Raw genomic sequence first — 27,004 nt, forward strand, 5'->3', positions numbered from 1 at the left:
CTTCAGACAAAATATTCTTTACTTGTCTTCCAAGTACAGTATCTATAGCAATTTAAATTTGTAATGGATGCTTAAAAAATATATAATTTGGAAAATGAAGCTAAATTAATTTACAAGTTCACATTAATTTTACTATTAAATAAGCAGGAACCCGCACAGTACAAAAGTCACAGGATAACATATTTGAAATCATAACAACACCTTTACTCATTTGACCATGTTTTATATCCTGAGATATGTCAGCTTGGTGAGACATTTTTCAACCAAAAAGGCTTGTAACTAAACTTCAGATTAATTCATTTTTTTGGGGTAGAAGAAGGAAGAGATTTTTTAATATTGACTTCATTCAGCACAAATTTTAAAATGGGCATTACATACTTTCCCCTGTGAAGGGTACAGTATAGAGAATATAAATAAATAAGCCAATCTACATAACTCTTGACAAAATTATATTAGAAAGCGATGAGTCACAATAACGTGGCTGAAGTAGTTTCACCAGACCACACACTAGAAGGTAAAGGGGCGACGACGTTTCGGTCCGTCCTGGACCATTCTCAATCGACTTGAGAATGGTCCAGGACGGACCGAAACGTCGTCGTCCCTTCACCTTCTAGTGTGTGGTCTGGTCAAACTTATATTAGAAAATTAAAATAGGACATACGTGTACATACTCTTATTTCTCATATTCACTAAGAGAACCAGATGACAAGTCCACTTCATATTCATTAGCAACAATTAGGAACAGTCACTGGTGATTTATGTCGTCCTCACAATTCCTCAATAAGTGGTTTATTTTTTAACTTTCATGTGAATAGGAGCCAGTATTATGGTATCAAACATACCTTTAGTCTATTTGGTCACTTCCAAAATTATGCTTCCCTTTCAATATTTATTAAATATTATGCAAATACTGTAATTGTTTTCTTGTCAAAACAGCTATAAAGAGGCCTTTGCAGCTTCTCTAGCTTAAGTACTAGTAAAATATAGCCAAGCCTTGGAAATTGCACCAACCCTCTTGAGACCTATGCCAACTCAATGGAAGCCATGACCAAAATCCAGATCTTTATGATGCGAGAACATCATTAAGGATCAGAGTTGCCCAAAACAGAGAAAAAAACAGTCATGAAAGTAATAAAACTCCTCACACACAGAGATCACACTAACGTGATGCATCAAATGAACAAACCTCCCGGACGCAGGTTCGAATCCTGGTCACGGCCCTTGTGGATTTGTTCAATAAAACTCCTCTTACTGGCTGGGCCTCAGTGGCTTCCTGCAGCCGGCAACACTGAGATAGCTCCACACACGAGCCATATTAGCGCTAGGAGTCTGTAGTAGCCTACCAGGAACCAGAACCCTGGTGTCCTTACAGAGGCGCAGGGAGCAGGCAATTGTTACCATTACCCTACCAGGGTAACCAGGGAGCTGGTCGGCCGAGCGGACTGCACGCTGGATTTGTGATCCTGTGGTCCCGGGTTCGATCCCGGGCGCCGGCGAGAAACAATGGGCAGAGTTTCTTTCACCCTATGCCCCTGTTACCTAGCAGTAAAATAGGTACCTGGGTGTTAGTCAGCTGTCACGGGCTGCTTCCTGGGGGTGGAGGCCTGGTCGAGGACTGGGCCGTGGGGACACTAAAAAGCCCCGAAATCATCTCAAGATAACCTCAAGATAACCCTTGTGAAGGAAATATCCAGAAAAAAAGTGAAGTAAAACAGACAACCACAAGGTTCAAGAGGAAAGAAACAAAGCAGTGCTATTCTGCAAATTTTTATTACATTACAGCAGATTAATGAATAAATAAAAGGACCTGGGAGTCAAAATCTACCAGGGCCCACTCACTAAAAGTTGCACAACAGGTAGGAACAGCAGTCAATAAAGCTAACCAAACCCTTGGAATAATCAAGCATACCTTTGACTTTAAGGAAAAGTAGGTAGTGATTCAACTGTATAAATCTCTGGTATGGCTCCATTTGCATTACTGTATCCAGGCATGGAGACTTACAGAAGGACATAGCTGCTCTGGAGAAGGTCCAACACTGGGAAACAAATGTCACTCCAGAGCTAAGTCAGAGCAGCAACGGTCAGGGTCACAGGCCTAACAACACTGCACACCAGGAATGACAGGGTAGATCTCATCGAAACTTTAAAAACTGAACAAGTTGGAGGATGTTGATCCTAACAATTTCTTCAAAAGGTCAGATGTAGCACAAACAAGGAGCAATAATTTCAAGCACAACAAGCCACAATGTAGTACTGAGAACAGATGTTTTTTCACCTACATGGTGAAAACCCATGTAACTGCCTACTTACCATAGCCATAAACAGCAAAACTGATAGATTTTAAAATCCACCTGAAGAGGATCATCAAGGCATATGGAGGAACCTCTGACAAGCCACCAGCTTCCTGTCCTTGTTGAAGCCACTAATGTTAGTGGCCCTCAGGTAAATCAGGTAGGTAGAATTATCCAACCAGTAGTCAGTTCAAGCCCTCGTCCCAGTTGCAGCTGACCAGTGACAGGTAGTAGCACCACCGGGAACTGCCAACTCCCATGGCAATATTCCTCAGTTTACAGGCTAGGGCAGGGGTCTCCAAACTATGGCCCGCGGGCCACATCCAGCCCGCCACATAATTTCATCCGGCCCTCCAAACAAATCCCTGTGTGGTGGCCTTGAAAAAATAATTATCGTACGAATGGCATCGCAGAATTATTCAAAGCTGGGGCTGCTGACTGGTGGCGCTCAACCCGAGTCAGTTTTCCTCTCTCTCGATAGTGTGACGCACACATACTAATACTGGTAGGTATGTGTTGTGCATTACAACCAATCAGTTGTGTATAACTGTGTATTGTGGGGATGGAGGGCGAGTGGGGCTTCGCTGCTTCCGTTTCAGGGAGCACAAACACTGTACAATATTCTTTTCTCTGTACTTTGACAATGCCTTTATCTTAGTTATACAAAATAGCAATAATACTATTGTAGCCAAAAATATTGCATGTTTAAAATAGTTAAAATGGTAACCATTAAGTTTATCAACGAAAGCTGTTGCCATAATATTTACCACTTTATAATAATATGCTATGCTTTTTAACACCACATACAAGCTGTTTTTTCCTGTAGAATTTATTTCATTTATTTTACCCTTATGTTTTCAGATATGGAAAAGATAAAGAAAAGAAAAGTGGACATTGAGTGCCGTCGGTTCAATGACAAATGGAAGATAAAGCACTTTTTTGTGATAGCAAATGATAAAGCTTTATGCATAATATGTAGAGACAGTGTTGCTGTTCTGAAGGAATACAATATTCGTCGGCACTATGAATCTAAACATGGCTCAAGTTATTCTCACATCACAGGAGCAGAATGCACTAAAAAAGTTTGAATCATTTCAGCACAGTCTGCATTCTCAACAAGCTGTTTTCAGTAAGAAAAAATCTGAAAATGAAACTTCAACTAGAGCCACTTACAAAGTTGCCTATGTGTTGGCTAAAAAAACCAGCGTTGAATGTAATGAAACGCCATTTTCTGGGTGAGCCCCGGAGGCTCCCTGGAGCTTATCGGGCTAATGTGTGTTATGTTAGACCGGGACATTAGCTATGGAGTTCAGACCTACCAGGGACCAGCGCCAGAACCTGGCCCCTTCAGAGAGGTTTCAGGGAGCAATGGCCCTGGAAAACCCCATATGGTTGGGGGTTTTCCTTATCTGCCATCGACCGGGGTTAGGCACCCAGAAAGGTAGGCGTAACAAAACAAACCCCACATGGTAAAAAACTACAACAAAAACCGAACAGAGAGGTAGAAAACTCCCTACAATCCCAAGGAAAACAATCAAACAATCAATTTACTGCCGCGCCGGTCGTCCGCGCAGCCCTCCCCTCCCCGGGAGGGGGAGGGGGGGGGGCCCCGGACCTCACCGCGCCGGCTGCCGTCAGTTCAGAAACTAGGCTTCAACCAACGCGAAAAATCCCGCCGACCGGATGGGAGGGAGGGTAACCAGGGAGCCTCCGGGGCTCACCCAGAAAATGGCGTTTCATTACATTCAACGCTGGTTTTCTGGGGGGAGCCCCTACGGCTCCCTGGAGCTACATACCCAAAGAGAAGGAAAAATGGGACTTACCCGGGAGGCGGTGGCCACAAACTCCTCAACTCGAAGTCGAGACAACTGGCTGCAACCTGCGACCCAAAGCAACACAAGAACGACGAGGAGCAGGGACATTCACCAAATAACGGGCGGCCAGGACCCTGTTCGACTTCCAAAATCCACGCGCCCGAATATGAGCCCAAGACATATTACCAAACACGGCAGCCAAAGCCGCAAACTTCCTAACGTCATGGGCGCGAGGATAGACCGCAGGCTGGCTAGATTTAATAACCCTGCGGACAACCTGGGAGACCCGAGCCCTGGAACAGGGAACGAGGGAAACCGGATCAACCCAAAGCGCATCCCCAGCCACTCCGGCCGAAGCGCGCAGGTAACGGCGAAGTGCAGCAACAGGACACAACACATGATGCACCCCCGGCCGAACCAACCAAGCATCAATGACCCACGGACCCCTCCGGAAAGCAGCCGTCTCGTTCTTTGCCAGAAAGGACGGAGAAGGCTGCAAACGGACAAACCTACCCCCAGGACCAAAAGAGCAGTAACCCCTGCGCCGGAGGAGAGCATGAAGCTCCCCTACCCGGCCCCCAGAGGCCAATGCCAACAAAAACAAAGCCTTGGAAAAACAATCAGGAACCGAAGGGGCCACCACAAACCGAGGAGAGGAAAGATAGGAGAGCACCCTGTCCAAGGACCAGGACGGCTCAGGCGGCGCATGAGCAGGCCGGAGGTGAAACATAGCACGGGAAAGCTTACGAAACGGGGCGGATGTGACGTCCACCCCGAAAGCGAGCTGGAGCGGCTCCGCCAGCGCCGCACGATACGAGGCGACAGTATTAGGCATCAAATGACGGTCCTGAAAAAGCCAAGTAAGGAAGGACAAAACAACCCGATCCGAGAGAAAAGACAACCTACGAAGAGCCAGAAAATGGCGAAAGGAACGCCAGGAAACTTCATACTGTCGCCTAGACGAAGCTCTCAGGTGGGACACCATCAAAGAAGCCACCTGATCACCATAGAAATGGTGATACACCCGCGTCAAAAAGACCAGACGCGAAGAGCAGAGGAGAAGGTCGAACCAGCCCCGTACCGGATCGGGCCGACCTGCTGAAAGAGGCGGAGCCGCGGGAAACGTCCCGGGTTCGGGCACCGAGCCAGAAGCACCGGAAACCAAGGCTGGGCCGGCCACCAAGGGGCCACGAGGACTACTCTCCCCGGGAATGTCTCTAACCGAACCAGAACCCGAAGCAACAGCTGGACCGGAGGAAAAAGGTACAGGTAACCCCACCTCGACCAGTCCTGCCGAAAAGCATCCACCGCGAACGCCTCGCAGTCGGGGAAGGGCGTCACATATAGAGGGAGACGCCGGGACCACGCCGACGCGAAGAGGTCCACATCTGGGAGACCGTACGTCTGGCAGATCCAACGAAACGAGTCGTCGTCGACCGTCCATTCCGTGGACAGGGGAAGGAAGCGAGACAGACCGTCCGCCAGAACGTTGGACACTCCCCGGACGTGAACCGCACGGAGAGCCAAACCCCGAGAATCCAGCAGACGAACCACTCGAAGGGACCAACCCCAAAGAGCCAAGGACCGAAGAGAACCCCCGCGGTTCAGGCAATGAACCACCGGAGAACAGTCCGAATGGAGGCGAATGGTCGATCCCCGAGCGACCCGAACCCTCCGAAGCGCGAACCAGACAGCCGCGAACTCCCGAACCGTGCTGTGAGCCCGATGGAAGGACGGACCCCACCGTCCCTGGCCTGCCTGGTGAGCACTGGTCACAAAGCCCCAGCCGAGAGACGACGCGTCCGTGAACACATCGAGCGAGGGCTCGGGAAGGCGCCAAGGCACCGAACCTCGAAAAATCCGAAGAGGAAGACGGTGACGCAGCAACCGACAGAAGACCCCCGGAGGGCGAACCCAACGATCGCGAGAGAGGCGGAAAGGACGTCCCCGAAGGAACCAAAACAGACGCCGAAGCCAAACCCGACCCGGCGGGTAGACTAGCATGGCGAAGTTCAGACTCCCGCACAACCGCTCGAGCAACCGCCGAGTGACCCGGGACCCTCTCAGAAACAGCAAACGGCGGTCCCGCAGCCGCCGCAACGCCACCGGAGGTAGAGACAAGGAAGCGGTCCGAGAATCCCAAACAAGACCCAGCCAGGTCCGAACCTGGGACGGAACCAGATGGGACTTCCTCCAGTTCACCAGGAACCCGAACCTGGCGAGCTGGGAAAGAACCAAATCCCTGGCGAGCAGACAAGCTGACCGACTGGGAGCCCACACCAGCCAGTCGTCGAGGTAGGCCAAAACCCGAATCCCTAGAAGACGCAGACGGGTCACCACAACTCGGGTCAGACGCGTGAAAACGCGAGGTGCCAGATTCAGGCCAAAAGGTAGGCATCGAAAACGGTAAGCGTGACGCCCTACCACGAAGCCTAACCAGTCCCTGAACCCCGGATGAATAGGAATGTGCCAATACGCGTCCTTTAGGTCCAGGGACACCATCCAGGCACCCGGCTCCAACAGAAGCCGGACCTGAGACAGAGTAGTCATCCGAAAGGAGGGGCAAGGAATCCAGGGGTGCAGACGGGACAAGTCCAGAATGAACCTCAGATCCGCACAGTCCCGTTTCGGCACTGGAAACAGGCGGGAAACCCACCTGAGGGACGTAGTCGGTTCGACCACGCCCAAGCGCACCCACTCCAAGATGACTTGACGAAGCGCAGGAGAAGAGACCTGCCCTGTTAGCCCCGAACCCCCCAAAGGAGGACGAGTCGCCCAACGCCACCGCAGGCCGGATGACACGACCGAAAAGGCCCACAAATCGTGGGACCAAGCGTGGGCAAACAGAGCGAGCCTCCCCCCCATCGCCCCGTCAACGGGGCAAACTGCAAAAGGGCCGACGCCCTGCACGAGAACCCAACCGTCGAACAGGGCGAACACTGCGCCGCCCAGACGACGCTGGCCCCAAAGGGAACAACGGCTCAGAAACCGGCACCAAAGGCCCACCTCGACCAGCGGAAACCGAAACCCTGGCACGACCCCTCCGAAACTGCCGAGAACGACTGCTCCGGAGAATCAACAAGTCCGCCATAGGACGACAACTAGCCGAAGCCGCATGCAGAAACTGGGACACCGCAGACTCTGCAAACAGCAACGGACAAAAAGGAGACGAAAACCTAAGAGCCAGGGCCCAAGCGGAATCCAAAGAGAGGGCGAGCACAGCCTGACGGCATGCGAGGCGAGAAGCAAAAAACAGAGACACCGCTTCCCTCAGGATGGGCGCAAAGAGCTTCAACAGTGCAGCCGACGCCCTAGCTGCCGAAGAAAGCGCCCCGGACGAAGGCCCTTCAGCCAACGCTCCCACATCCTCCTCGAGCCAAGCAGAAGAGAGCTCGAGAAGGGAAAAGAAACGCAAGACCGAAGCCAAATGCCCACGGGAGCGCAACTCCTCCGCAACCAATGAAGCCGAAAGCTGAGGAACCTGCACGTGAAGCTGGAAAAGGCCAACATCCCGAGAAAGCACAGGAGCGAATAAGCACGCATTAAGGTGCTCAAACTCGCCCCCCAGGTAAACCTGCATAAAAGTAGCAGTCTCGCGCCAATCAAGCGTGCGGGTCCGACAGAACCCATGCCACGCCCCCAACGAAAAGAAAGGGCAGTCTGCTAGCCAGGAAGACCCCGGAACCTCCAAACGTACCCAAAAACGGGAAGAAGAACCGAACTCAAACGAGGACGGATCCATTGGGGAGGCATAACCCGGGTCTCGCAAGAGGTATGCAGCAAGAGCTTCCCGAGCCACCTTCGCGGAGAGACGGGAAGTAGCAAACCCCTGTAAAGACGGAGCCGAGGTACCCAAAGGCGCCCGGAACTGAACACGGGGAGGAGCCGAACCCAAATCATACTCATACAGGGAGGGAGGATAAGAAAACCCCTCCCCCTGCAACAATAAACCCCGTGGGGAAGGCAAAAGCACCCAAGCGGGGTCACAGGGGGCCCAAGGCCCCCAGGCCGACTCCTCCCCAGCCCCAGGATCCCTTACGTCGGGACCCGGGGCAGAGCCGGCCTCCAAACCCTCTACCCCTGAAGAAAAGGTAGAGTCCAAGGGAAAGGCAGACAAGGGGGCCTGCTGGTGGGACCCAGAAGCCTCGGCAGGAGGAACCGGCTCAAATGCCTCCGTCCCCGACCCGGATGGGGCAGCCCCCGAAGCAGCCCGAGTCTCTCCACCAACTAAATCCTGTGCCAAGGCCGAAAGCCGCATACGTTTCGGAGCCAGACACAGGGGGGGTGGTGCAGGAAGAACCACAGGGGAAGGACCAGAGGGCGTAGGAGTCAAAGCCATAGCAATCAACGCCCCCAGGTCAGGGTCCCTAAAGCCAAAACGGGGCAGCCTCGGGGCATCCAGGCGGGAAACCGACCTAGCGCGTTGCAATAACCTAAATCTAACACGCAACGCTGATGCTGCCTGTACTCTAATAGGAACATCCTCAGAGTAAAACCTGAGCACAAGCAGAGAACAGGACTCGCAAGACTCCGGGTCAAAGGTGTCATTGACCCAACAGGCAGCATGACGGAGGCAAAACAGGTGACTGTCACCCTGAGACAAGGGCACACTGCAACCTTCAAACCCGCACAAGGCAGGCTGGAACTCGGGAGACGCCTCCATGGGTCCCCGAGCCCCGACAGGGGTTTCCAGGGCCCGTAGGGTAGCAACTACGGGAAGCCCGGGCAAGGTGTTGCTAACCGGTTAAGAAACCCAAACAAAACACGGGTAAATGATAATACTGAAAACCCCTGGGACGTGTACAAGCACGGGGGCCTAGCAGAGGACCACCAAAACAATACCAGGGGAACTATGGGCCCACGAGGCAGCACCTCCACCAGGCAACCAAAAACAAAACAAAAGAAAAACCCCGCAAAAGTACACCGTCCCCAGAGCAACAGGAACCGGTCGCCGCTTAGGTGGCAGGCCGCGCAACACCTTGACGCCCTAACCAGCACAAAACCACCCCCTACCCAAGGCCAAACAAGGGCCCCAAGCCCCAGCTGGCCCCAAGGGCGAGGCAAATGCCGAGCAGCAAAAACCTCTACGGGAGCGGTTCCCGAACGCCCCAGAGAAGATAACCCTGACACGCAAGGGCAGTACTCACATGGCGCCTAGGGAAGGAAGCCCTAGACGCATGCAGCCCCGGCACTGATGAAGTACTCCTGGCCACCGCACACCACAACAACAGCAGAGAACGCCACACGAGGCAAACACCGCCAAGGAATTTGAGGCCAGAGAAGCGTCTATCCCGGTTGACACTAGCTTGCGAACTGACGGCAGCCGGCGCGGTGAGGTCCGGGGCCCCCCCCTCCCCCTCCCGGGGAGGGGAGGGCTGCGCGGACGACCGGCGCGGCAGTAAATTGATTGTTTGATTGTTTTCCTTGGGATTGTAGGGAGTTTTCTACCTCTCTGTTCGGTTTTTGTTGTAGTTTTTTACCATGTGGGGTTTGTTTTGTTACGCCTACCTTTCTGGGTGCCTAACCCCGGTCGATGGCAGATAAGGAAAACCCCCAACCATATGGGGTTTTCCAGGGCCATTGCTCCCTGAAACCTCTCTGAAGGGGCCAGGTTCTGGCGCTGGTCCCTGGTAGGTCTGAACTCCATAGCTAATGTCCCGGTCTAACATAACACACATTAGCCCGATAAGCTCCAGGGAGCCGTAGGGGCTCCCCCCAGAAAGGAAAACCTTTCACTGATGGTAGTATCATAAAAGAGTGTATAGTGGAAGCAGCAGGAGAGGTATGTCCAGAAAAAGTAAACCTCTTCAAAATGATAAGTCTTGGGTCAAATACTGTTGCTCGTAGAATTGAAGATTTAGGAGGCGACATAATTCGCCAAATAAAGGAAAAAACAAACAGATTTTGTTGGTATTCTCTTGCGTTGGATGAATCAACTGATGTGTGTGATACTTCTCAGCTCTTAGTATTCATTCGTGGTGTTGATAGTGAATTTAATGTGAGCCAAGAATTAGCATCAGTTCACAGCATGCACACCACAACAACTGGAGAGGACATTTTCAATGAAGTAAAACTATGACAGAATATAACCTGGAATGGAAACAAGTGCAGTGTGTGACAATTGATGGAGGAAAGAATATGTCTGGGACAAAGAAGGGTTTGGTTGGGCAAATTACAACAGCTTGTGAGGTTGGAGGATTCTCAAAACCCATTTTTCTGCATTGCCTTATCCATCAACAAGCATTGTGCCTAAAATATGTTGATATGTCTTGTGTCATGAAACCTGTTGTTTCTGTGGTTAATTTCATTAGATCTCATGCACTCAACCATCGCCAGTTCCGTGATTTCTTGAAAGAAATTGATGCAGAGTTTGTTAACTTGCCTTATTATACAGCAGTTAGATGGCTTAGTTGTGGAAAGGTTTTGCTGCATTTCTTTGAGCTCAGATTAGAAATTGATTTATTTCTCACAGAGAAAAATAACCCTCAGCCATTATTATCAGAATGTGAATGGATTTGGAAATTGGCATTTTTTGCAGATATGACAGGTCATATGAATAACTTGAATCTGAAATTGCAAAGCAAAACAAATTTGATCAGTGACTACTTTGTTCATGTCAAGGCATTCAGAGCAAAACTTGCGCTACTTGAAGGCCAGGTGAAGGTTAAGAATTTTGCTCATTTTCCATGTTGTGAAAAATTTCATGCAGAAAGTAAAGTTGAATTTCTTTTTTCATTTGCAAATGAAATAATTTCAGATTTGAAAAAACAGTTTCAGAAGCGATTTGCTGACCTTGATGCCAAAGCAAATGAAATCAGGCTCTTTCATAATCCATTTGACTGCAATGCTGAAAATCTTCCAACTCAATTTCAAATGGAAATTATTGATCTCCAGGCAGATGACAGACTGAAAGATAAGTATAGAGAAGGAAATCTGATTGAGTTTTATAAATGCCTGCAGCCAGATCAGCTTCCAAATTTGATAAAGTTTGCTTGTAGTTTTGTGTCCATTTTTGGTTCAACATACTTGTGTGAACAAACGTTTTCCAAAATGAAGTATGTGAAATCTAACTATCGAGCAAATTTGTCTGATGATCACTTGAAATCAATTCTTACAATTGGCTCATCTAATCTGGAACCTGATTTTAATGAAATTTTGAAGTCAAAACGACAGTATCATTCGTCACACTAATTTGGTTGCATAAAACTAAAGGCAGGAATCTATTTAGTTTACCCTGATTTTTTCCAAAAAGATATGTTTTAATTTTTCCATGTTTATACTTTAATATTTGAGGAAATTAAATTACTGGCACCGATTTGTTTTTTGTTTTTTTCATTTTTTATTCCTCCGGCCCGCATAAATATGGGAAATATATAATGTGGCGCTTACATTGAAAAGTTTGGAGACCCCTGGGCTAGGGCAACAAACAGTTCAACTCCTCGCCCCAGTTGCAGCTGACCAGCGATAGGTAATAACACCACCGGGAACTGCCAACTTCCATGGCAACATTTCTCAGTTTACAGACTAGGGCAACAAACTGACACATCTGATAGGGAGAAAGGGATCTGGGAGCCACCAGGGCCCAACCAGGAAAAGGCATTCCATTACATTCAATACTGATTTTCTGGAGGGGTGAAATGGTGCCTCCCTGTAATTACCTAAGTGTAGTTACAAGATGAAAGCTACCCTTGTGGTGTCCCGTCTTCCCATCACTTTGTCAAATAACACTTTGAAACTACTGACGGTTTTGGCTTCCACAACCACCTTCTCATCTAACTTGTTCCAACTATCTACAACTCTGTTTGCAAAAGTGAATTTTCTTTTATTTCTTTGGCAGCTTTGTTTAGTTAGTTTAAATCTATGACCTCTTGTTCTTGACATTCCAGGTCTCAAGAATTCTTCCCTATCAATTTTGTTGTATCCCATTACTATTTTCTATGTTGCGATCACATTGCCTCTCTTATCTTCTTGTTTTGGCATGTATAATGCCTCTAACCTCTCCTCGTAACTCTTGTCTTACAGTTCTGGCAGCTATTTAACTGCATGTAGCCAATTACCACGCAGAAGAAAAAAAACAAGGAATTACGAGGTAGGAGGAGGAGAGCAACACTCACACCCTAGAAGAGAGGAGACCAGAATGGGAAACCCAACCCCAAAGTAACACAAGCCCGACAGGGACCAAGAACACTGCCCAGGTATTGAACCACCAAAACCTTGTTAGACCTTCAATACCTGAGCCTGGACACGAACCCAAGATCTGTCAGAAAACACTGCAGTCAGAGCCACAAACTTACTAACATAATGGGCTTAAGTGTAGACCACAAGCTGGATAGACAAGATGACACTGTGGACAACCTCTGATAAAGGAGTTAAGGAACGGGATCATGGAGAAGGGAGCAACAAACAGCATGAACCCTGAAGCAGGTAAGGTGGTGCACAGGTAGTGATGAACTACAGCAACCGGACAACTAATGATGTGCACCCGTGGGAGAACAATCCAAGAATCAATAGCCAAAGCACCAATTCCGACAAAGGGGTCCTGACATTAAAGAGTCGAGATCGACTCAAAAAGAACTGCACTGCAGAGAAACTAAGAACCTCTACCAACTGGGCACCCGACTCTTCAACTACACGGAAATGCACCCACGGAAATGCCGAAACTGGTTAGGGAAAGGCAGATGTCGTTTTGATACAGAGTGTAGATATTTTCACCCTAAGCTATGCAAACTCTCAGTTAATGAGAGGAAATGCTACGATCTTCATTGCCCCGATTTCCACGTCAGAGGTACACAGCGCTATATAAGAGAAGAAGTCCAATATAATAGCCATGAAAATTTTTTAGAGGCATGTACAAACAGAGGGAGAAACAGACAGGCAGAAACATGGCAGGAGTACGGATGGAGAGGGGAAAATGCCCAAAACTGGACTACGGTTCGTCATCATGCCCACACATACTACACCCCCCAACTACACAGAGACTACCACACTCCCGAGTATCACTTCCAAAACTGGACAAACCATTGCCACAACAACACACCCTGGGTCAGGGTAGAGAGGAAGGAGAACTACCAAAACCTTCCAGAAGTGACACACAATATGGACAATCATTCATATTTGCAAACATTCAAAGTTTAAAGCCAAAGTCAAGAAATAAAGTTAAGTTCATAAATGCCCTCCTATTAGAGTCAAACTCAATATTTGGGGCATTCACGGAAACTCATACAAAAGATTACATGGATGGTGAAATCTGGATTCCAAATTATAATTTATATAGATGTGATAGAAAAACTAGGTCAAATGGAGGAGTAGGTCTGTATATTAAAGAAGACCTGGTATGCACAGAACTACTAAACTCAACTAATGAGGTGGTAGTACTTGGAATTAAGGTAGAGAAACTAAACCTAATTATTATTCTAATATATAAACCGCCAGATACAACGATTGAGGAATTCACAGAACAGATGCACAAAATAGAGAACATACTTGACAACCTAGCAAACCCAGCTCCAGATATTATCTTCCTTGGAGATTTCAATTTACCGAGTCTAAGATGGAGAATGACAAACACAAATATCATAGCAGGGAATGACCCGGGAAATAACAAACCACAGGTCAGAGAACTTTTGAGATTCTGTGACAAATTCTCGCTCAATCAACAGATTACAGAACCAACTAGGAACGAAAACACACTAGACTTGTTATTCACAAACAATGATGAACTAATCAGAGACATCACAATCTCAGATACTTCATACTCAGACCATAAGCTCATTGAAGTGCGAACTAGCATAAATAACGGTAGTAGGTCTAAGAGACCCAACAAGCGAGAAGGAATATTCAATCAATTCAATTTCAACAATAAGAGGATTGACTGGGAAAAAATAAATGTAGACCTTGCAACCATTCAATGGGAGACGGTCTTAAGCGACAAAACTCCCACACAGGGAATAGCTCAACTGACAGCTGAAGCTTACAAGGTCTGCTTAAAGCACGTACCTGCGAGGAGGGGCAGAAAGAGGACCACTCTAGAAAGAGAACGCAGACGACTGTACAGGAGAAGGAAAAAAATAACGGAAATGCTTCGGCAGACACAACTATCACAAGCAAGGAAAACAAGCCTAAGCAGGGAGATCGAAGAAATAGAACAAACGTTGAAGCGATCATATGAGTCTGAGGAAATGGAATTGGAACAGAAAGCTATACAAGAGATAAGGAACAATCCGAAATATTTTTTCACATACGCAAAATCAAAATCCAAAACCTCGACTAGTATTGGACCGTTAATTACAAATGAAGGTACGTACACAGAGGACAACAACGAGATTAGTGAAATTCTAAGAAGCCAGTATGAGGCTATGTTTAGCACACCAATAAACAACATGAAAGTTGATGACCCAGACAGCTTTTTTATGAATGACACTCAAGCTGCAGATAATATAACGGATATTACCACAAACACGGAAGACTTTGAAAGAGAAATTGACAATATGCCTATGCACTCAGCTCCTGGGCCTGACTCATGGAATTCAATATTCATAAAGAAATGTAAAGTATCAGTAGCGAGAGCACTCAGCATAATATGGAGAAAGAGCCTGGATACAGGGGAGATACCAGCAGCACTTAAATCTGCAGATATAGCTCCGTTGCACAAGGGGGGGAGTAAAGCCTTGGCAAAAAATTATAGGCCAGTTGCACTAACATCACACATAATAAAAGTGTTTGAAAGAGTGATTAGGAATCAAATTTCTAGTTTTATGGAAAACAATGAATTGCACAATCCAGGACAACATGGATTTAGAGCGGGAAGATCCTGTCTGTCACAGTTACTCAACCACTATGACAAAATCACAGAAGCCCTAGAAGAAAAGCAAAATGCAGATGTTGTATACACAGACTTTGCAAAGGCGTTCAACAAATGTGACCATGGGGTGATAGCTCACAAAATGAGGTCAATGGGAATAACTGGAAAAGTAGGACGCTGGATACTCAATTTCCTGTCGAACAGAACACAAAGAGTAACAGTCAATCAGATAAAATCGAGTCCAAGCGATGTTAAAAGCTCTGTACCTCAAGGTACAGTCCTTGCACCACTACTGTTCCTTATTCTCATATCTGATATAGACAAAAATACACGTCACAGCTTCGTGTCGTCATTTGCAGATGACACAAAAATCAGCATGAAAATTACCTCTGCTGAAGACATTGAAAAACTACAAGCAGATGTCAACAAAGTTTTCGATTGGCCAGCAGAAAATAACATGATGTTTAACAGTGATAAATTTCAGGTACTCAGGTACGGCAAAAATGAGGATCTGAAACATAATACAGGGTACAAAACACAATCGAATCTTCCCATAGTAGAAAAACAGCATGTCAAGGATTTGGGAATAATGATGTCCGACGATCTAACGTTTAGGGGAGCATAACCAAGCAAATATCGCGTCAGCCAGAAAAATGATCGGATGGATTACGAGAACTTTCAAATCCAGGGATCCCATCACAATGGTGGTACTCTTCAAGTCACTTGTGTGGCGAGTGTTCGGGAGTACTGGGAAAACGAAATGCAGGCATAACGTGCTGCATTTGTAACATAAGATTTCACCTGGGCTGTACAGAATTAGCTCCAGGATGCATAAAAAGGCAAGGAATTTACTGGGTTTGCAAAGATGACAGATTAATGTTAGAGAACATAACTAAACTGATGAAAAACATTCCCGAGTCACAGAGATTACCATTCACAGAAAGGCTACCAGTGATATATGAGGACTGGGAAAAGTCAACATTGGATAACGACCAAAACTCAGGAACAGATAGTTTAGAGAACTGCAGCAGTAGTGTGGAGGAGGAGACTATTGTGGTACAAAATAACAGCAATATTGCAGAGCCAGATAATATAAATGATGAGAGCAACAGTGAGACAGAGTGCATAGATGAAGGAATTGGGACGAAAAACGGAGATGGCTCCAATAAAGAGGTAGACAAGACAGTCACAGATATAAATACCTTGAAAAACGCAAAACCGGAACACATTTGCAAATTCTACGCTAAACGAATATGCAAATATGGAAAATTAGGAGCAAAATGCCATTTTCTGCATCCTCGAAAATGCAGGAACATGCTGGAGAGGGGTACATGCCGTTTTGGAACAGGGTGTAGATACTTCCACCCTAAATTATGTCAATTTTCAATTAGGGACAAAAAATGCTACAATCTTCAGTGTCCGGAATTCCAAGTGAGAGGTACAGAGCGTTATAGACGGGAAGATCAATATGACACTACTGGAAATTTTTTAGAGGAAGGCAGAAACAGAGTAGTAAATATAAGAGAGAGGAACAGTCAGATGGAACCACTACAAGATTACAGAGGGGAACGGAGATACCCACAAGACTGGAATTCAAATTATCAACAAGCACACAGGTACTACACCAGACAACACCCGTCCTACTACCAAAACTGGACGAATCACTTCCAAAACGACACACTCTGGACGCAAACACAGTGGCCTCCTTACCAGAGCCTCAGATATTAACACCAAGTAAGGCTTCCAGCACTTCCACTAACACGATAACATCATTTATATTTGCCAACATCCAGGGTATAAAAACACGCAAATCCAACAAAGTTCAATTTATAGATGGTCTCCTTCATGAGGCAAATGCAGTGTTTGCAGCCCTAACAGAAACCCACACAAAGGACTACCATGATGGTGAAATATGGATCTCAGAGTACAATCTTTTCAGATGTGATAGGAAACACCGGCTTCAGGGTGGGGTCAGCCTCTACATCAAAGACACACTCATCTGTACTGAGCTGCTAAACACCTCAAATGATATGGTGGAAGTGCTGATAATCAAAATAGAGATTTTAAATGTAGTTATTGTCCTTGTATATAAGTCACCGGAGGCAAACCCTCAGCAGTTTAAAGACCAACTAATGAAAATAGAACACTGCTTGGAAAACCTCACAAATCCAGCTCCGAACATCATCCTGCTTGGGGACTTCAACCTACGGCACCTGAAATGGAAGCACCTGGCTAATACAGTAATATCAGAAAGAATACCAGGAAGTAGCCTAAATGAACAGGCACATGCAAATGACCTGCTACGGATGTGCGACAGGTTTGCCTTAAACCAGCAAATAGTAGAACCAACTAGGAAGGAGAACACGCTGGACCTCATTTTCACTAATAATGATGAATTTATCAGGAACATAATGATTACAAATACCTGTTACTCAGATCACAACTTAATTGAAGTTATGACAACCATGGGGAGTAGACCTTCAAAACCAGTCCAGATTCCCGGTGGAGGAGATTTCAGCAAATTCAACTTCAATAATAAACAGATAAACTGGGAGCAAATAAACCAGGACTTCACAGAAATAAACTGGGAAGAACAGCTAGAAAATGCAAACCTGAACCAGTGCCTGGAAAAAATAAGCTCAGTAGCACTAGAAATATGTTCAAACCGCATACCTCTAAGAAAAAAGAGGAAGAGATGTAGATTGGAACATGAACGTCGTTCCCTATATACGCGAAGAAAACGAATCGCGGAACAACTTGAGAGTCGCACCCTATCTCAAGAACGGCGAAGAAGGTTAGGTAGAGAAATAGAAACAATTGAACGGAAACTACAAGAATCATACAAAACCCAGGAGAGGCACAGAGAGCAAAAGGCCATCAGTGAAATAGAAAGAAATCCGAAATATTTTTTCTCCTATGCAAAATCAAGATCAAAAACCACATCTAGTATCGGGCCCCTGCGAAAGGGAGATGGAACTTTCACCGATGACAACAAAGAAATGAGCGAGCTACTGAGGACGCAGTACGACTCTGTTTTCAGCGAGCCATTAAACACACTAAAGATTGATAACCCAAATGAATTTTTCATGGATACGATACCAACATCAAATCATATATCAGACGTCACCCTATCCCCACTGGATTTTGAAGAAGCCATAAACAGTATGCCTATGCACTCTGCACCAGGCCCGGATTCTTGGAACTCCATATTCATAAAGAACTGTAAAAAACCACTATCGCAGGCCCTCCACATTCTGTGGAGACAAAGCCTAGATACTGGCGTTATTCCTGATATACTAAAAACAGCAGAGATAGCACCACTTCATAAAGGAGGAAATAAGGCAGAGGCAAAAAATTACAGACCGATAGCATTAACATCGCACATCATAAAAATTTTTGAGAGAGTGCTAAGAAGTAAAATCCCAAAATACATGGAATCACAGCAACTCCATAACCCCGGACAACATGGTTTCAGAACAGGGCGCTCTTGCCTGTCGCAGTTGCTGGACCACTATGATATGGCATTAGATGCTATGGAAGACAAACATAACGCGGATGTAATTTACACAGATTTCGCAAAAGCTTTTGATAAATGTGACCATGGTGTTATTGCACATAAAATGCGTTCAAAAGGAATTACCGGAAAAATAGGCAGATGGATCTACAATTTCCTGACCAACAGAACCCAATGTGTAATAGTCAACAAAATAAAATCCAGCCCATCAACCGTGAAGAGCTCAGTCCCCCAGGGTACTGTGCTTGCTCCAGTACTTTTTCTCATCCTCATTTCGGACATAGACAAGAACACAACCTATAGCACTGTATCATCCTTTGCAGATGACACTAGGATCTTCATGAGAGTAGGCAACATAGAGGACACGGCAAACCTCCAGTCAGATGTAGATCAGGTCTTTCTATGGGCTACAGAAAATAATATGGTGTTTAACGAAGATAAGTTCCAGCTCATGCGCTATGGAAAAAATGAAAATATAAAAACGGAAACCACGTACAAAACTCAGGCAAATCATAACATAGAACGAAAAGGCAATGTAAAGGATCTGGGTGTACTCATGTTGGAAGACCTTACCTTTAAAGAACGCAATAAAGTAGCCGTCACAACTGCAAGAAAAATGACAGGTTGGATAACAAGAACTTTTCACACTAGAGATGCCATACCGATGATGATACTTTTCAAAACGCTTGTGCTCTCTAGAGTAGAGTACTGCTGCACAATGACAGCACCTTTCAAAGCAGGAGAAATTACTGACCTGGAGAGCGTGCAGAGATCCTTTACTGCTAGAATCCACTCAGTAAAACATCTAAACTATTGGGACCGACTAAAGAGCCTAAAACTGTACTCCCTTGAGCGCAGGCGGGAGAGGTACATAATAATTTACACGTGGAAAATATTAGAGGGGCTGGTCCCAAACCTGCACACAGAAATAACATCACATGAGACCAGAAGACATGGCAGGATGTGCAAAATACCCCCGTTGAAAAACAGAGGTGCAACTGGTACTCTGAGAGAGAACTCTATCAACATCAGAGGTCCGAGACTGTTCAACACGTTTCCACTACACATAAGGGGCATAACTGGCCGACCCCTCACAGTGTTCAAGAGAGAACTGGATAAGCACCTCCAAAGGATACCTGATCAATCAGGCTGTGACTCATACGACAGGCTGCGAGCAGCCGCGTCCAACGGCCTGGTTGATCACTCCGGCAACCAGGAGGCCTGGTCGACGACCGGGCCGCGGGGACGCTAAGCCCCGGAAGCACCTCAAGGTAAGGTAACCTCAAGGTAAGGTCCCGTCTCGAGTACTGCTCAGTACTCACTTTCCCCTTCAGAGCAGGAGAGATTGCTGAAATAGAGGGAAAACAGAGAACATATACGGCATGCATAGACGAGATAAAACACCTAAATTATTGGGATCGTCTCAAAGCTCTCCAAATGTACTCTCTAGAAAGGAGACGAGAGAGATACCAAATAATATACACATGGAAGATACTGGAGGGACAGGTCCCAAATCTACACAGTAAAATAACAACGTACTGGAGTGAACGATATGGAAGAAAATGCAGAATAGAACCAGTGAAGAGCAGGGGTGCCATAGGCATAATCAGAGAGCACTGTATAAACATCAGAGGTCCGCGGTTGTTCAACGTCCTCCCAGCGACTATAAGAAATATTGCCGGAACAACCGTGGATATCTTCAAGAGAGAACTGGACAGTTTTCTAAGAGAACTTCCGGATCAGCCAGGCTGTGGTGGGTACGTGGCCCTGCGGGCCGCTCCAAGCAACAGCCTGGTGGACCAAACTCTCACAAGTCGAGCCTGGCCTCGGGCCGGGTTTGGGGAGTAGAAGAACTCCCAGAACCCCGTCAACCAGGTATCAACCAGGTATCAACCAGCTACCAAAGCCAAACAAAAATTGAGCACCTGGATATGGATCTGACATAACAGGGAAAAGTATGCACAAATTGACAAGGCACAACTGACTGCCTGGAAAGAGGACTGAAATAATATACAATTTTCTATGGCCATTACATTCCATTACATTCAATACTGATTTTCTGAAGTATTGAAATACTATTGCAAGAAATTTAATCTTGTTTTAGTGCACAAGTGCAGTATTTACATTATTCATGTTAATTTGCCAATTCAAGCATACAATCAAGCAGCTGTATTAAATATTAATACTAATTATATGCAGACGATGAGTCACAGTAACATGGCTGAAGATATGTTGACCAAACCACACACCAGAAGATGAGAAGACAACGACGATAATATTTCGATCCGTCCTGGCCCATTATCAAGTGGATTGTGACGGGAGCGAGGGAAGCATGCCTGTGCCTCCCTTGCTCCCATCACAATCAACTTCATAATGGTCCAGGACGGACTGAAATGTTGTGGTCTCCTCATCTTCTGGTGTGTGGTTTCATCATCACTAATTATATTAAGCATCAACATGAAACCTCACCTGAATTTCTTTCATTTTTGCCTGCCTCTGTTGTTCTGATGCTATCATAAGGTCAGTGTTGGAGGCACTGGTGTCTTGCTCCACAGCTACCATATCTGCTGGTAGTCGGGCAGTCCTCAGCAAATTGACAACTTTCTGCAGTGTACAAGCAAATTATACCAACTGTAAAATTGTTAATTAACAAACAGTTTACATGTATATTTTTTTAATACAAAAATTTTTGTTTGAACTTATTGCCACCTGTATAGGAAGGAAAATGCACGTGATGCTTTCCCGTGGCTTGGTTCACTTTATGGGTTCCCATGGACAGGACAGGAAGCCTGTTATGTTTATCCATGTCCCCAGTGGCCAGCTACTAATCTTACATTGCGATGATTTTGGGGCTTAGCGTCCCCGAGGCTCGGTCCTCGACCAGGCCTCCCAGGATGCAACCCACAACAGCTGAGTAACTCCTAGGAACCTATTTACTGCTAGGTGAACAATGGCATCAGGTGAAAGGAAATACCTGTAATGACCAGATGTTTCTGTCCCTCTGAGCTAGTTCTGCACATGTGCAGTCCATGGTTATAGTGTGAGAAGGTTTCCCTCTAAAATGATGTAAATAAGAGTCCAGGAATGTAAAGAGATTTTCCCAAGTACATTTTGTGACTGGTGAACATGTTGTAAAAATCAAAGTGTAGGAAACCAGTTTGGAACTCAACGAGACAACAGAAGTAACAAGCTGGGGATATGAGCTGAAAAGGTAATATTATTGGAATGCTGACAGTTGGAAGAAAATGCGCACCAGTGACTCGTTCACTTTGGTGGCGGAGCGCCCAGTGGGAAGGTCGCTGACGTTAGTGGGACGCTCGGCGGTATTCAACAATACTACTAATGCAGACACTATCATATTTGTGGTGCTATTGCTATGATAGCAGAGGTGTAGGATATATTGTGTTTACATGTCCCAGTGATCAGCTGGTAATAAGTGTTGTTTGTCCCATCCACTCTAGAGTTTGTGCCAACATGTATACAGTATATCATTCAATAAGGGCCATATTTCAATAGTTTGTACTGTATGGTAAGGCTTTGAAGCTCGTACCCCCCCTTACAAGGTCCCTCTAAGCTATATAATAACTTTCCCAAGGATGCAACTCATAACAGTTGCTAAACTCATAGATACCTATTTACTGAGGTAAACAGAAGCATCAGGTGTAAGGAAATGTGACCAAATTCTTGCACTGTGCATGACTCAAACTAGGAACAAGTAGGTGTGACCACTGTGCTACAGCTCTCAATATACAAAAATAATACAATATTAATGTATCACTTGTCATTATTGGTCATATTCCATACCTTCTGAATTTCAGCAAAGCGTGATGCAGTTGCTTGGAACTCATTGTGTAGTCTTTCTGCCTGGATGCGCCTCTGCTTGTCACCATGTGTAAAAGGCTGAAGCGTTCGTAGCAAGCCAGTTGTGTCCTGTACGGCTGTCCCGGCACTGCTGTTGATCTCTCTACTGTTTACATGCAACAAGATTAATGAATCAATAATTATGCTTGCACTATTCCCCTCATTATATTTTTCAAACACAATCCTCAAACTTTTTCCTTAAAGATGTTTGGTGTAATGACTGGAATGTAATGTCTAGCTTTTACTTGTATGAATCTAAAAAAAAAATTATATATCAATTTTATTCTTGCCAATGTTAATGTGTTTCATTTACTTGTGTTTGCGGTGTTGTGTATGATAGAATGTATGTTTGTGTGTGTAAAGCAGATTTTCGTGTGCATTTTCATGAAGGGTAGCATCACCAGCACTAAGAGGAACCTTGAAGTTAGTAGCAGGTGGAGGTGTGAGTGAAATATTTACCTCATCGTGGAGACATTTGCCTCACTTTTTTCAGTATGACTGAATATAGCCGAATATAGTAGTTGGTTGATCTGGCGAGTTGATTTATTCATGTTGTAGTATGTCTCATTTCCTGTGTTTTTAAATTAAACGTGATGCACATATCTTGTTGGTTTGTTTCAGTTCCAAAACTCAAAACATGTGTGATGGACATGTGGTATTCACTTTCATATTTGAAGTGCATTTTTATATTATGCTGCATTTGTTCCGTATCCTCGATTTTTAAATAATGTACATGTACAGTAAATGTGGAAGAAGGAGTCTTTATGGCTTTCAATATATTTAGTAAATTTACCTTAGCCAATGTACATTGGCTATCAATCTATTAAACTTTTGGACAAATTCCCAAAGGAGCCCCAGAAATACTTAAAATAATTTTGCATGATAGACTATCATAATAGTAAGATGGTGGGTACTATGTGTAACACAATTTGTTGAACACAAGACAGCAAATGAGAAGCAACATAAGAGAAAGATTCATGGGCAAAAATATACAAAAACTTAAAAATTCTAATGTAATTTGAATCATTTTACTCAAGCTTCCAAATACACTTGCACAACAACAGCAGCTTTTAATCATCACCAATCCACCTCCAGTCTTTGCTTATACCCATTTTTGTCTATTACTCATCGACAGCTGAGCAGACAATCAGTGATTGATTACTTTCTCCCACACTGCTGTTTATCTGATGGTTAGTGATTTTCCCTTATCTAACCAATGTCATTTTGTAATCTGTAATCTAATGACAATTGTAATAGCCTAGTAGCCGGTCGGAGCCGGTCGGCCGAGTGGACAGCACGCTGGACTTGTGATTCTGTGGTCCTGGGTTCAATCCCAGGCGCCGGCGAGAAACAATGGGCAGAGTTTCTTTCACCCTATGCCCCTGTTACCTAGCAGTAAAACAGGTACCTGGGTGTTAGTCAGCTGTCACGGGCTGCTTCCTAGGGGTGGAGGCCTGGTTGAGGACCGGGCCGCGGGGACACTAAAAAGCCTCGAAATCATCTCAAGATAACCTCAAGAAGATACTATACTGTATAAATATTCTACAATATAATGTACAAGAAAACAAAGCTATCATCCTTATTATTACCCAGTTTCATACTTGCACTGAGTGAAGGCATCAGCCTGGAATAAATAGGAGTGGAACAATACACTACGTACCACTACTGTATTCCAAAAATAGATTAAAGTTATTTAAAACACACTTATCCATTTACTGTAGCATCCATATTCCAGCAAAACATCCACACCATCACCATCTCACTGATTCATACAAGCCCTTCTAATACGTTTCCTGTGAATTATTATTGAAATTTGTTTACATATTCACTCTCTTTTAATGAACTATTTTATATATTCTTATCACCCATTATAATACTTGTTATAAGCTTCCTTGCACTCACTTGCCATGTCTGTCCATCATCTTGGCTCACAACAGATTGGTCCTGGGTTAGATTCTCAGGCTGAGCAAAACATTTAGGCACGTTTCCTAAGACCTGATGACTGTTCAGATAGCAGTAACTAGACACCTGAGAGTTAGTCAAGTGTTGTGGGTTACAACCTAGGAAATGGTCAGTCATTGGCTAAAGGTACAAGAAGCACTTAGAGAAGCCTAACACGGTCCCTGTCCCTGATTACAAGAAACCAATACACACTTCACTACTACACATTTTCAGCCAATTGTTCACCATGACCAAACTAACTTAGAACTAGAGGAAGGAAACCTCTAGTTCCTTAATCTTATGATTTAACACTTATTGCGCTAAATATTTTCTGTGACTGTTACATGTCTTACTACAGTATTATTTCTTCCAACAACGTATCCAAGATTTTCCATTTCTGCTGCTCGTGCCTCACGAGTCATACATCTATCCTAAAGAGCAGGTACTCCTCCCATCATGCAGACCTCCAGACACATCTTTCTTATTCTTCCTAACCTGGGCTTAGATTCCACCAGTCACATCCTTCCAAAACTTACTTCTCTAAATTTTTCCCTAACACACACACACACACACACACTGCAAAAAAAATCTATACTGTACAGTAGTCATATTATAGACGGTTCAAGGCATTATTAACCTACATTCTATCTCTTAGTTGCTGACTGTCTGAAGCCGTTCCTACTTGTTTTAATGACCGATCCAGGGTGCTTGTTGCATTGTTGATTGTGAAAAGGTTTGTTGTAATTTTATCACATAACTGAAAAATGGAATAAAAAATCAGTAACACGAAAAGCAAGTTATAAATATTACTGAATGACATTTTTTGTTTACAACATGTAGGTTTATGTGAAATAGTACATTTACTTTTGCCACCTCACTGGGAAAGGTAACCAGAAGGTAAGTGAGTCAAAACAACCACTGCTGGATTCAAAAAGAGACAAAGCCTCAAAACCTACCGAAAGAATTACCCCAACTACTGTATGTAAACCATTGAATTCTCTCGGAACTAACACAAGGTTAATTCCCCACCTCCCCCACTCATTTTGGTATGTAGGAGGAGGTATCTCACCATTTTCCGGGGGCTGAGCTCCCAGTTCTTGAGCAGATGAAGGGATCCACCTGACAACCTGGAAGGACAGGGAACAGTGAGCCACTGGGGCTCGCCCAGAAGTTGCCGTTTCATTACATTCACTGCTGGTTTTCTGGGCGAGCCCCTTGTGGCTCACTGAAGATTTCCCTGAAGAAGAGTGAAGATAAAGATCTATGGAGAGGGTAACCCAGGAAAGGTAACCTTGAGCACATGCAGCTCCAAGCACTCTTAACACTAGCTTCATGCTACCCTGTAGTGTACAGGAGACTCCATCAATGAAAACACCACACCACTAGGTGAACAGGCAGAACACCAGAGCCAGCATGGAAGAGAGGTGACCCAGTATGCACTACATCAGCTATAGAACTAAGAACTCACTCCCAGGTAAACAGTGAGCTACTTCCCCCCCCCCCCCCCCCCCCCACACACAAACGAGTGGAGATGAGATGCACAGCCTCGCATTCGTTTCAAAAGAAGTCATTTACAGTGGAACCATGAATAACGAATTTAATCTGTTCCGGCACCATGGTCATCATGTGAAACTGACGTCATTCAAAACGAAGTTCCCATTGACAATAATGGAAATCAAATTAATCCGTTCTTCCACCGACAAACATCAATATGATATTCGATGTTTTAAATAATGGAGCAGCCTACCCTACATACACTGAACAAATCTTTATGACATTTTCTTTCTTCAAATTTGTTCCATATTTTTTCCCCTTTTTTTATAACTAAAGGTTTGTTCAGTGTTTGGCAAGTTGGCTGCTCCATGTTTCTTAAATAAAAAAAAAATAAAAAAATTAAAAAATTTTGAAAAACAGAACAAAAGTAAAAAAAAGTTTGTTCGATGTTCGGCAGGTAGGCTGCTCCCTGTTTATTAAAAAAAAAAAAAAAAAAAAAAAAAAAATTGAAACAATTTGAAAAATGGACAAATGCCATAAAGGTTTGTTCAGTGTTTGTCGGGTAGGCTGCTCCATTATGACAATCTTTCTTTGTTTCAAATGTGTTATACAGGTATTTGGTTTGTATTTTTCATTTGTCTCAATAATGGAGCAGCCTACCTGACAAACACTGAATGAACCCTTATGGTATTTATCCATTTTTCAAATTGTTTCAACTGTTTTTTTTTTCATTTTTTTTTTTTAAGAAACATGCAGCAGTCTACCTGCCAAACAAACCTCTTTGACATTTGTTGTTTTTCAAAATTTTTTATTTTTTTTTTTTCGTTTTTCTCTTTATTAAAGAAACATGGAGCAGCCCGCCTGCCGAACACCGAACGAACCTTTTTGATATTTGTTCTGTTTTTCAAAATTTTTCATTTCCTTTTTCTACAAAAAACTCAATGCTTTGCAACATCACAGCAGTCACCACTTTATATCCCAGCATCTTTAAACAAAAAACATAATCTATTTGCATCATCAAAGGCGTCAGAGAATATGCGAGAAGTAGCGCGACTCCACCATGTGGTGTTGACATTATTCAAACGAGAGCTCACCTAACGAGACGAATTGTCGGCGATCGGGGAGCTCATTACCCAAATTGCTCGCCATTTGAGGCAGTCGTCACTTGAGGTTCTACTGTACAGTACTGTATTTGTTTTTGTTTACATAGTTGGAAGAGTTCTTTTGGTGGGTTTTGAGGTTTCAGTCTCCCTTGAATCCATCAGTGATTTGTTTTGACTCGCTAACT

General features: G+C 44.8%; 1 protein-coding gene across 2 annotated transcripts in view; it reads right to left on the minus strand.

Annotated features, from left to right (window-relative positions):
- Positions 1-27,004, minus strand: part of LOC123751461 (syntaxin-12) — a 45,203-nt gene that overhangs the window by 10,750 nt on the left and 7,449 nt on the right. For both annotated transcript variants that reach the window (XM_069313945.1, XM_069313944.1), the window contains exons 3-5: positions 24,864-24,979; positions 22,225-22,387; positions 20,890-21,024 (exon numbers count right to left, since the gene is read on the minus strand). In XM_069313945.1, coding sequence (XP_069170046.1) covers positions 20,890-21,024; positions 22,225-22,387; positions 24,864-24,979 — 414 coding nt within the window. The remainder of the gene's footprint in view (positions 1-20,889; positions 21,025-22,224; positions 22,388-24,863; positions 24,980-27,004) is intronic.

This window comes from Procambarus clarkii, chromosome 77 (assembly GCF_040958095.1).
Source record: "Procambarus clarkii isolate CNS0578487 chromosome 77, FALCON_Pclarkii_2.0, whole genome shotgun sequence".
In the NCBI taxonomy this organism is placed as follows: Eukaryota; Metazoa; Arthropoda; class Malacostraca; order Decapoda; family Cambaridae; genus Procambarus; species Procambarus clarkii.